Genomic DNA, 12,098 nt, shown 5'->3' with positions numbered 1-12,098 from the left:
CAATCATTACACTTTATAAATAGCGTGTAGGTGAGAATATGTAAGCTGATGCCCATAGGCAACCTCTCTAGAATGATTATGGCATTGACTGCTTTGGGGTGTTGGAAGGGTTAGGAGACCAAGCAACTTGCTGGAAGTGGAGGCTGCATCAAGTTGACCTTGCAGACGCCAAGGGGTTTCTCCTGCAGCAGGCACATAGTGCAGAGAAGGGTTAAGAAGCTCCCAGAAGAGGGTCTGGAAATGTGCTTTATTTAGGATGGGTTGGAGGTATCTTCTCTGATACCTATAGAACCCTATACCCTGGGTTCTTTCTACCTTTCCAGTGTGTACTTGGGTACAGGAGAGCTCAAAGGACCTAGACAAATGCCAAAAGAGTAAGGCAGATCTTGAGCACAGGTTCTTTTCCCTAGGCTTCTATGAGTAGACATCAATTATTGGTTGGCAAGATATTCAGGGATGGGACAGAGGGGTGAAGGGTGGGTCACTCATCTTCCTGCTTGGAGTGGGTAGCCTGAGGCACTTCTTTCTGCCTTATCCCTGCATAGTGTTTCGCCTCTCTCTCTGGGATGAGGCTCCCTCCTGATGTAAATTTCATGACTGTCTCCAGGCTCATGCTCTTCTCTCAGACTCCCCCAACCTCTGAATGAATTTCTCTAAGTCCTTCCTGACAAGCCCACCACAAGCCCTCCAGGTATCACACGAGAACCACGGGAGAAGCCAGGCTCTGGACTGAGTGATTGTATCTGTTTGCACAACCTCAAAACAGCTCCACGTGCTTGGTACCATGAACCCGGCTAGTTTACAAACAAAGCTGTGTGCTCAGGGTCCCATCCTCATGACAGAGCACAAAGATTTTATGTTTGCCTTTTCTGCATCCAAAGTCCACAGTTGTTCTTTGTGGATAATGGAGTCTGAATTGGTGTGTGAGTGCACATACCTTACTGAAGGGGGCAGAGCTACCAGGTTACATGCCCAATTCAACTGAACACAACTAGCCAAGCAGTGGCTTCTGCTCACCTCCCTTCTGTCCTTAGATTGGGTGTGGTCTACGAAGCTGGCCTGCTGCAAGGGTTCTGCCATGCCACTTACTCTTCATTCCTCCTCAGCAGTAAAGATCTCTCAGCTGCATCTCCTGATGTAAAAGTCTTTCATTTTTGATGGGACTTGCCCTCTTTCAATAATTTCTTACGGTACTTATACCATACATGTATTCTTAACATGTGAGAAGCTCCTCACAGCCTGCCTTTTGTCTTTCTTGGTATACAGCATGCTCTGTGTGTATTTACCTGACTAGAGGATTTGTCTCACATTAGGGCATCCCTAAGTGCATTCTCTCTCTCTCTCTCTCTCTCTCTCTCTCTCTCTCTCTCTCTCTCTCTCTTGGGTTTCTCTGTGTTACTTTGGAGCCTGTCCTGGATATCACTCTGTAGACCAGTAGACCAGGTTGGCCTCAAGCTCACAGAGATCCACCTGCCTCTGCCTACCAAGTGCTGGGATTAAAGGTGTGCACCACCACTGCCTGGGCCAGCCCTCCTTCACTCTTAACAATGACTGCAGATAAGTCATTGTGGTGCTTAGAAATCTGGACATGCACCACAGGCTTGATTCTTAAGGAGAAGGTAGATTGCTACCCATTTTCCTCAGCTGAGGGGAGTACAAGTCAGGATTAACTAGAACTTCAACATCTGTGAATACCAGTGTAAATAATGGTTGTGGGGAAAGCCAGGAGTACCAGGCTGCTGGTGGTAACTGGAGGGCCAGCAGGTGTGCTTTGCTCCTCCTTTCTTTATCTAGTTCTCGACATGTGCCCAATACATGCTGGTTTACTGAATGCATCATATTCAGTGGAGCTGCTGGACACCCAGAGGTATCATGAGCAGTGTGTGGCCCCCTTCGTGGTTATCTGTTTGGCCCCAGACAAAGCAGTAAAAGCCAGTGTTTGCTGCTCATCTCTTCAACTGTGTCCATTGTCATGGAATAACAGGGAGATGACTGGACCAGGGATCAGGAGCCCTGAGTTCTTGTCCTGCTTCGCTCATTATTAGCATTATACTTAGTATGGCCTACTGGGGCTCAGTACTTCCTTCCTGTAGTGAAGGGTATGTACTGCACACCTTCCCACATCCTATTCGGCACATCAGTGTGTGATTCTCTGGGCCTAGGTTTTACTATGACCTAAATCTTACATAAGAGACAATTTTACCCGAACCTCTGTGACTCTTGGGGAGTGCTCTCTGGATACCTACCCTTTTTATTCTTGGCACTTTGATTTCAGCTCATTCAGTAGCCCTCCACAGCTTTCCCCCTCCAATCTCTTCGCTTTGTGCATCTCTTATAAAGTTCTGTGGGTTTCAAAGCCCGTGGACAGGCAGCCATGCCCCTGCCTTTTCTTCATCTCCTTCTTCTCGGATCGCTCTGTTTCTGACCTCTTTTCTCTTCGTGTGGCCCCCTTCCCCTCTTTATGTGACCCTGTTGCTCTTCCCACTGAAATCCTAACACACTGGACTGTAGCCCTGATGATCAGTGATTTTTTTATTGTGATACTGTATTCATAGAGAAGCAAAAAATAGCATGCATTTTTCCAAAGCCCAGCCCTTCCCTACACCCCTGAAGGCACCTCTTTATCCAGATTTACACTGCTCCTTCTGATTAAATCTTCCAATATCTATTTGATGTCACGCCACTCACTAACTGCCCTGCATTTTTCATCTCGCCCGTGCTTCTATTTGAAATCTCTACCAGGAGAGGGGGGCCTTTCGCCTTTGTAGAGAAATAAAGCTGGCATTTCTTAAGCTACTGCTCTTCCTCTGTCTCTTGCATGGTGGAATAACCACAGCTCTTTAGCTCACCCCAGCCTTGCTGTAGGTAACATAGAGTAAAACAAAACAAAATCCCAGCCTGTCAGTCAGGGCTTCTCCTTGTCCAAACCCTAGTTCAGTGTATAGGTGACAATTCAGGTATAGACCAAACCTATCTACCTCAGTGCACGCATGCACGCATGTGTGTGTGTGTGTGTGTGTGTGTGTGTGAGAGAGAGAGAGAGAGAGAGAGAGAGAGAGAGAGAGAGAGAGAGAGAGCTTGAAAGGTATTGTCCTAAAGATATTTTTATAACCTGAAGCAATTACAGCTGTCAGTGCAGAGACAAGCTGTGACAAGTTGATTTATGTGTACAGTATATGTGTTTGTGAGAAAGAAGGGAGGAAGGAGAGGAGGACGGGGTGGGGGGAGAAGGTGGAGGTGGCACTCTTTAGGAGTCTGCTTTCCAGGAGGCAGAGAGGAAGTTGTTTCTATAAAGAACACAAATAATGAAATTGCTCTGACTGTCATCCCTTTTTCATTAACTCAGATATGCTGGGAAAAATAAAATAAATCCAGCAGTTTTTATGAAACCAGAGACAGGATATAAGATAAGCCACTAAGTGCTGGTTATATTTAGGGATTAGGGGATGGGAAGGCAATTGACATGCGATTTGGATCTTCATCTTTTTAAAGCACTTCAATCGCAGGTTTGAGTGAAGCAGATCTGTCTTGTTAATTGTGTGGGCATCTCTGACCTTCAGCCCCTTTCTTGATTTTTATTTGTGAATAGAGTTTGGATTCCTGGGTCCTCCAAACAGAGATTACGAGTGGCTTTTCTTTGTCCTCCCTGAGGGTTACCTGTATTCTGATGGGCTCTCTGTGGACAGCCACCAGGATGCTGCAGGTCAAGCCTTCTCTTCAGGCTCAGAGATAGATGCTCTGCCTGTCTAAGCTGAAGTACATTCAGGCCAGTGTAGACTGTGTCTAGAGGAGCCTTTGAAGATTATTTTTCTGTCTAGCCATAATAACGAAGCAGTCTCAGGAAAAAAAAATGTATTAATAAAGCCTCTTCCATCTTAAATGGTTTGCTAAGTATTTTTCCTGTAGAGTTAATCATGTATGTAGGTCCCTTGGGACAGGCTGTTGGTTGTCATTATCCCCATTCCTAGATGCAAAACCTAATGCTCATTTGTACCTACCTGGAATTAGGTGCAAGAGACTGAATTAGAATTTGTCATGAAAGGAATCAGCCTCTCCAGTCTCGGGCCTGGGTCTGTAGGGAAATGACGCCAAAGACTGGAATGAGTTCCTTCCTCTTCCGTGTGTCTAGCATTTGTTTCCACTGAGTGTGACACTTAGGAAGAGGGGTTGCGACAGGGCCATAGAGGAATAGCTGATGGATTATTAGGAATGACACAGTGGCTTTAAGGAGAGAATCTTAAACTCATAAGCCTACTAATCAGCAGAGAGCAGCTCAAGCCTTCTGTCTGCACTCATGAACAGCTCCACTGAATGAAATAGTTTAATTTACGCTTTTCATATTTTCCCACTGGAAAATGAGACAAAATAGGCTCCAGAAAAAAAAAAAAAAGCCATTTGTTCTTGCCATAAGTCAACGACCAGAATTTTTGGCATTGTATGTCAAAAGGTTTCCGGGGTTCAAAAATAGTGGATGAGTTCCCTGAGACTTTAATATCAGAAAAAGTCACCGGAGGAGACAGTAGGGAACTGGCCTAGTAATGAATTGATGGCAAGCATTTTGACACCTCCAGCGTAAAGTTGCTCGATACTTCATGGCCCAGCACTGCCTGAGCAAGTATGAAAACAGAAAAAAAAAAAAAAAAAAAAAAAAAAAAAAAAAACAGAAAAAAAAAAAAAAAAACAAGCTTGCTCATCTTCTTTTGTGGCCCTTGAATTTGGCTAACACATTCCAAAGCTGACCGCTGCCCTCCCCTACCTCTGGTGTAGCAGCATGAGGGGGATTCTGTGGGAGAAGCACACGTGTGGATCCCTACATGCTGTCTATGTGAAAATGGGTGGTGTTACTCAATAGTGTCAAGGGCCCTGTAATACCAGCTCGGCAGTGGCTAATCATGTTTGTAGTGGTATTTTGGTCTCTGGTGTTGGATGGCTTTGAAGGAAGAGTTGTTGTTGTTGTTTTTAATTGTTATTTTATAGTTTGTTTTAAAAAATAGTATCCCAATTGTCATGCAACAGAAAGGCCAGCAGAAACAAACAAAACCATCACATCCTCCTGCCTATTCCCAGGAACAATTTAAGTCATTATTGGAAGCTCAGGACTAGAAGTCCCTGAGAAGGGAGCCTATTGGTGTTATTCTCACTGTTCCTATGGATCCATTCTGTTCCCTGCACAGGGACTAGGCATGGTCCATCAGAGCTAGGGTGAAGGGAGAAACATGATGTAGGCACAGAGGAACCCTCAACAGACAGAGAGAAGTCACAGGTCCCGAGGCATACCCAGTCTTTCTTTGGGTTTCAATGATTTAAAGAAAGCCACACCTCTTGGAGATGAAATCAGGTATGCCAGGGGGTGAATCCAGAATCCTGAGAATCTTTCTTATAAACTAGGCAATGACTTTCATTGGCCCATGCCTGTGTGCCTTTTACCGGCTAGCATACTCAGAGTGTGTGTGTGTGAAGAGGGGGCGGGGGGCTAAGAAAGACAGTGTTGAACTTGAATAACATGTTAAGGGGTTTAATGGGATTTTGCTCATTTCACCCACCAAGACGCTTCTGGAATTTTTACATTTGTTTTTTCGTGGACTGTCTTTATTTAGAATGGCCGTGTTTAGTCTATGGGGTTTTAAGGAGCTTTGGGGGTGGGTGGGTGGAATGCCGAGGGTAGTGTAACGTTGAATAAAAATGAGACTATGTGAGCATCCTCCTAACACTACTCTAAATGCTGATAGAATTAATTTGACCATTTTAAAGGTGCACACATGCATGCTGCAGGCTCTTCTCCTCCTAGTTAGTTTGTGACCCTTAATAAGATGTCTAGGGCTTATTAAGACCTCACAGTAACTTTGTCTTCTTAATTGCGAAGAGCTTGCTCTTTTAAGTCCAGAAATGGTTAAACCTGTGGCCAGAGGTAGTGCACTGCCCTGCCCTGGCCCGGCGCAGCGGGGGTTAAGGTGGGCTCCCGCGCCCCGCACCCGCTGGGATGAGCGCGCAGTCCGTGCCACCCGCCTGCCGGATTGCTTGGAGTCGGCTCCGAGAGAAAGTGGCGGTCAGGGATGGAGCTGCTGCCATGACAACCCCGGCGGTCGGGGCCCGCGCGCGTCGGGGCTGCTCCCGGGAGGAAGGCGGCGCGGAGGCCGGGGGCGGCCGCTGAGCGTGGCGTCCGCGGCTCCGGTGCCGACTGCGCTTCGCCTTCTGCAGCGAGCCAAAGAGCAGGCGAGGGACCGCTAAGGTCCGCCCTGCCCGGCCGCTCCAGCCTTGCTGCTGCGCTGCAGAGACAGCCCAGGCTGCGGCGCGCATCTGGGCTCCAAGGAAGTTGACCGAGGCTCTGCGGCAGGATTCTGGAGTCCGGGATTGCACGAAGCCGGCTTAGCAGTAGCCTCCTTGCACCATCAGTGCCGCCTATTGCGTGCTCTACTTTCCATCTGCTATTGTTCCAGATTGTTTCTGGCGGCGAGCCTTGCTCTGAAACTTAAGAAAGTGCTGGATTTCCCCTTGTTCGACTGAGGAATCGCAGACCACATCTGGGTAGCTGGATGCAACCCAGCCACAGCCCTGTTGGATACCAAAGTGCTTACTCCTGTCCAAAGTGCCATGCCTGAACTGCTACAGGGAAGAGGCGGCTCCTGAGACCAGCACCTGTGCGCCTGCTTGCCTGCCTTGCGCTTCTTCCTGGCCACCTTCCTGGCCACAGGCAGCACGGAGAAAGTCCGCCTCGGATGCGTGCCGTGGAAACTGGTTCTTGGAGGCTGGCGAGCTGAGGCTGGATTTGAGGGAGGAATATTAGACTTGGAGGAGTCTGCGCGCTTTCCTCCTCCCAGTGCATCGCGCGGTCGCCGCTAGTTCATCGCTGGGTCCCCGCGCTCACTCCCCACCCCACCCACTTCCTGTGCTCGCCCGGGGGGCGTGTGCGTGCCTCTGCCGGAGTTCTGGGAAGTTGTAGCTGTCGAGAATGGGGGTCTGTGGGTACCTGTTCCTGCCCTGGAAGTGCCTCGTGGTCGTGTCTCTTAGGCTGCTGTTCCTTGTACCCACAGGAGTGCCGGTGCGCAGCGGAGATGCCACCTTTCCCAAAGCTATGGACAACGTGACGGTCAGGCAGGGGGAGAGCGCCACCCTCAGGTAGGGAACTGCCATTCTACGAAATAATGATTTGTTTGGGCTGGGGGACAGGGACAGGGGTGCGGGTGTGTGCACTGGAGCAAGCCAGGGCTAGTGGAGAGGTCGCTAGTTCCCTCCGCTGCACAATTTCTGGTTAAGCTGGTTGCTCTGCCAAGGCATGTGGCAATAGCAGGGCAATGCCAGGGCCGATCTGTGTTTCCCGAACCTGACTTCCTTGACTCAGGGGTTTGTGAAGGGTGAGGGCTAGCTTCTCATTTTGAGGGCAGTGGTCCTGGTACTGTCTGTTCCTGAGCCCGACGACTATGGTGACCTGGGACTTGCCTGAGACTCAGTAGGGATGATCTTCTCTCTGAAGTTAATGAGTCCCAAAGCAGGGGTATGACTTGGTGGGGATGCCCTCACTCCACCCGTGCCACTGATTGTTGCCACCAGGGACTGAACTTTCCAAAACCTCTTTTCCTGAGCCTGGTTTTACCAAATATTATTTTTCTGGAATGTCTAGATTCCATGAGATGGTGGGCAGAGGCAGATGTGCTCTCCTGTCTGAATGTGGCTTTCGAACACTGGTACCATGCCCTCTGATTTGTCTGTGGAAAATGCCGTCTCCATGGGTGAACTATGTTCTAGCTGTTCTGTCCATCCAGTCATTATGTGCAAAACTTGGCATGCCCCAAACTCTAGGCTTTAGTGTCATGTTGGGTCAGGAATGATTTATGGGGCTGAGAATTGCAAGACCTGGGAAGAAGAATCTTGGCTACATTTTGTGTTAAGTGGGGCAAGACTGTCTCCCTTGTTACCTCACTATTAAAGCTCTGACTCCGTTTCCAGTGTGGATGAAACCACACCTCTCCGGGAAAGGCTACACACTGGATCATTATGATAGGAGATTTTCCATCTCTGGGATTTTTAAGAGACCAAGAAACCTTTCTGCCTCACTTTGACTTAATGTGTCCTCATTAATAAAGTTTCAAAAAATGATCCACTGACCTGAGCACAGGCGACAGGACATTATTTTCATCCTCTGACATGGAGATTCTTGGAAAATTAACCTTGACTTTGGTGCCAGCTGTTTTGGTCCCATTAATGTCCTGAGATTGGAATGCATGCGTGATATCCATAGGACAGAAAGCGTTGGGGAGGGAGCGCTGGCAGCACGGACTCGAATTGTGAGAGCATTTTCAAAAACACATGTGATTTAAGGAACCATGCAAGGCTGCAAATATCCCAAGATCCTTTGTCTTTGGAGATCTGTCATGGTTCCAGAGAACTCCTGGTTACTCAGTGATCCACGAATAGACTCCCCAGAAAATACTCCAGATTAAACTAACCTGCCCAGTTGGCCCCCTCTCTGAAATGACTTGGTATTTACTTTAAGTAGGGACTTCATGGGAGATGCAATTATGCATTGATTTCAGACTACTTCAATAGAAAAAAAGCAACAACAACAACAACAAAACCCCCAAACCTCTAAAACAATATAGTCAGGAAAATTTAATATTCCCTAGATGGCTCCTTTGACCCAAACCCTTGGCTGCAGGAAGGAGACCTCCGGGAACAAAATAGAGATACTTTCTATGTGGATTATCTTGGATACAAATAAATCCCCCTACCCATACACATTAAAAAGAGAAAAAGGAAAGTAGTGAGTGCCCTAGGGATTTGAATTGTCTATAAATAGACAATTGGCATTGACAGTAACTCTCACATTCTAAGGAAAACAAGGGGATTAGAGTGGTCCAAGATGTCATCCCAGGCAGGCAATAGCCCTATGGCTCAGGAGGTTCTGGCTTTTTCAGAGAGCGGCTGCATCCAGCAGGTGCTGGTGTCGGGGGCTTCTTTCTCACAGCACATTACTGTGGGTTGGCTACTTTGCTCTCATTTTCCACCCTCACCTTTGTCTCTTCCAGACACCAATGCTAGACTGTGTTTTCACATAGACTTTCCCCACAGTGGTCTTGTTTGAATCCAGATAGCAGTATGTGGATATGGAGAGGCTGTGTCTATGCCTCAGGATTGGTCACAACCCAACCTTGCATAAAAGGTCCATCCGGTCCCCTGCTATGCTGTGTCAGCCACACAGAGCTGAATGTCTCTGTGACATTCAGAAGGGTGGCCCTCTCAGTGGATGGAACCCTAATACCTAGGGATTAGACGAACCGGGGTGTGAATGATACATCAGTCATGGCCACGAGTTGTGGTCAGACCTGGCACAGGGTGTAGCAGGCAAGCTGTGCGTGTGTCACCCATGCTCTTCAGGTGTTTGCTTACTCTTCTCAGATCGCACTGCACTTGAACATGGAAGAGCTTCCTTGTCAAGGGTGCACTTTTCGGAGTGGAAGCTCTGAATTCTTAGACACATGTCCTGCCTTTTCTTGTTCTATGTTGGAAAGTCGCACGTAGTGATTCTAGGATGCATTATTTTGTTTCTATAAAAACTGCTAAATTTGCTTCTTGCCTGTTTATGTGTTGCCACCATCCAGTGGTTTGTGATTTTATGGTTTTTTTTTTCTTTAAAACTGTGCACTAGATGGAACTGGTTTCCTTCCTTCCCTGTCAACAAGTAGAGAGGCTGAAGCACCTCCACTTACATGGAAGGCCACCCCATCCTCCTCGCAGCAAGACTGCAGTTCTCTTCATGACCAGCAGAGGACTTTCTGTTCCAGTTTCTTTTATTCTGCTTTGTTCTCACCAAAAGATCTTTGAGATCTTTTGTAGTCCCTAAAGAATAAATGTTTCAGCAACAAATTCTACATTGAAGAAACTTTTAAAGTTTATGTTTATTTTACTTCTTCTAGTTATCTCTAATGAGCTCCATCGAGCTATTGAGAAACAATGGTGTTGGCATTTGCAATCTCCCTCCATTTTTGCCCTTCCCTTGATGTTCCTATGGATGGTGAGATCACATGACTCAGAATGTGTAACTACATAGACCTGGTGTGTTGAGTAGTCACTGTGTATTAGGGAATACCAAAGCGCTGTACGTTAATGTCTCAACCTCCTAACAATGTAAGTGAATCCTAACAATAATTATTTTGTAGTTGCTATTATTATCACATTTTACAGATGGGAAGACTAAGGCATTGGCATAAAGAATTACTCCTCACTTGGTTGTGGGATGTGGCGCTATTGATACAGTGCTTGCTTGGCTCGTATGAATCCCCGATGGGATCCCTAGTGTAGCGTTTCCTCTCACAGAAAACAAAACTTTACTTGATTAATGTAGAATAGCTAGGAGGTTTTGAAGTGAGATTAGCAGGAGGCCCTAGTAACGGTGATGTTAAGTTGAGCAGTGCTATTCTGTGTTGACTAGCTTACCATGTATTGATCAGTGGCTGTGTGGTTCTGGGAACTAAGTGTACATAGTAACAGTTAATCTTCCCTACTCTCTGAACTTCATTAAATTATCTCCCACTCTACAGATAAAAGAGTTGGGACCCAAAGAGCAGCATTTATCTGAACTTACACCAGTAGGAAATGACAGAGCTACAGTGTTGGTTTTGAGTGATTTCAGCAGACCTCGGCCGTCGAGATTTCCCATGACTTATCAAGGCCCCATGAATTCTGGGTCTTCCTTCAGTGGTGTTCGATGTCTGCCATTTTTCCCCTTTTCTCATGTTTAATTGCCTTTCTCATGTTTAATGGGCTGAGCTCATTCTAAGAGAGCAAAGATCACACCTTTTAACGTCATGAGCACCCTGGATGACAGCGGTCTATGAAACATATGAATGAAGATGAAACAAAACTATCCTTCACTACTTATAGCATTTTCCTATTACTTTATTCTGTAACATATTAATGATCAAACAATAACGATTTATTACATGGTTCTTTCACAGAGCAGGGTGTTGAAGTGTGAAGGGAAAGATATGGAGGCCTGGACTTGGCTCTCAGAAACTCAGTGTCCACTCCCCAAAGCCAGCCTGTGAACACTCAATCAAGGTTAACGTATGTGGGCAGCAAGAGGGGAGGAGCTGAGCAGAGCGCCCTCTGGTGGAGGGAGGCTTTCAGTGGTTAACACATAGTAGTATTAAAAAGTAGAAGTAGTGGTGGTACATGCCTGTAATCCCAACACTGGGGAGGCAGAGGCAAGCAGATCTGTCAGTTCAAGGCCAGCCTGGTCTACAAAGAGTTCAAGGACATCCAGGGCTACAGAGAAACCCTGTCTCAAAAAGCAAACAAGCAAAGTAGAGGTAACTCTGAGCAGCTCAGAAATTGAGATGGTTATTGGGCTGGGGAGGTCCAGGTACAGACCTTCACAAAACATCAGAATGTCTTTCACTGATTCTGCCCAGTGAGAAACCTGGTGCAGACATTCCACAAATAAAACAGCCACTACAAAAAATGAATTATTTCCTGGGTGTGGAACAAGTCAGAAGCTGGATCTCTACTCTCTCTGTGTCTAGACTTGGAGTAACTGAACCATGCCATTTTTCTTGGACCAGTTAAAAATAAAAAGTCTGATTTAATGTATCATATTAAGGCTGAGATTTGATTTGGCAGCTCCAATAAGTAACATAGAAGACTGTGGTAGATCTAGAGAATTTCCATTCCGAGTTAGGAAATTGGGTTCCTTATGAGTCTCCGTTGGTGCCCTGGAAAGGAGAACCATACTTTCTTTGGGTTTTTATACGAATGCTAAGCACATGACTTGGCTCATGGAGCTTACTTTTGGTTGTCCCTGCTAGGACCCACACTATCCAGATGACTCCACTCATAGTTCCTTCCAGTTTGGGCCCAAGTACTGATGAGATCCCCCCACACACTGAGGCCTTTGCTGACACCCAAATCAATTTAATCCTCCTACCATTTATACAGTCTTAATATCAGCCTCTCACAGTGGGCGCTTTCTTTCGAGCACTCATCTCCATCTGAAATCATTTCATTCGTTTGGTTACTTGTATGGTGTGTGCCTTCCTCACCTGGACAGCGAGTTCTGTGGGATAAGTGTGCACTCTCTGGACAGCAAGTTCTGGATAAGTGTG

At 46.7% G+C, this 12,098-nt stretch overlaps 1 protein-coding gene across 3 annotated transcripts in view; it reads left to right on the top strand.

Moving 5' to 3' along the window:
* The window catches only part of Ntm (neurotrimin), a 977,086-nt gene that overhangs the window by 546,218 nt on the left and 418,770 nt on the right, over nucleotides 1-12,098 (top strand). The window contains exon 2 of one of the 3 annotated variants that reach the window (XM_057767805.1): nucleotides 7,032-7,116. In XM_057767805.1, the coding sequence (XP_057623788.1) occupies nucleotides 7,032-7,116 (85 nt within the window). Of the gene's footprint in view, nucleotides 1-6,187; nucleotides 7,117-12,098 lie in introns of those variants that run through there. The other 2 variants (XM_057767806.1, XM_057767807.1) reach the window with 2 other exon arrangements.

The sequence above is a fragment of the Chionomys nivalis genome, chromosome 4 (assembly GCF_950005125.1).
Source record: "Chionomys nivalis chromosome 4, mChiNiv1.1, whole genome shotgun sequence".
NCBI classification, from domain to species: Eukaryota; Metazoa; Chordata; class Mammalia; order Rodentia; family Cricetidae; genus Chionomys; species Chionomys nivalis.
Note: the sequence above shows the minus strand (reverse complement) of the source record. Positions and strands in the feature narration are given on the sequence as shown.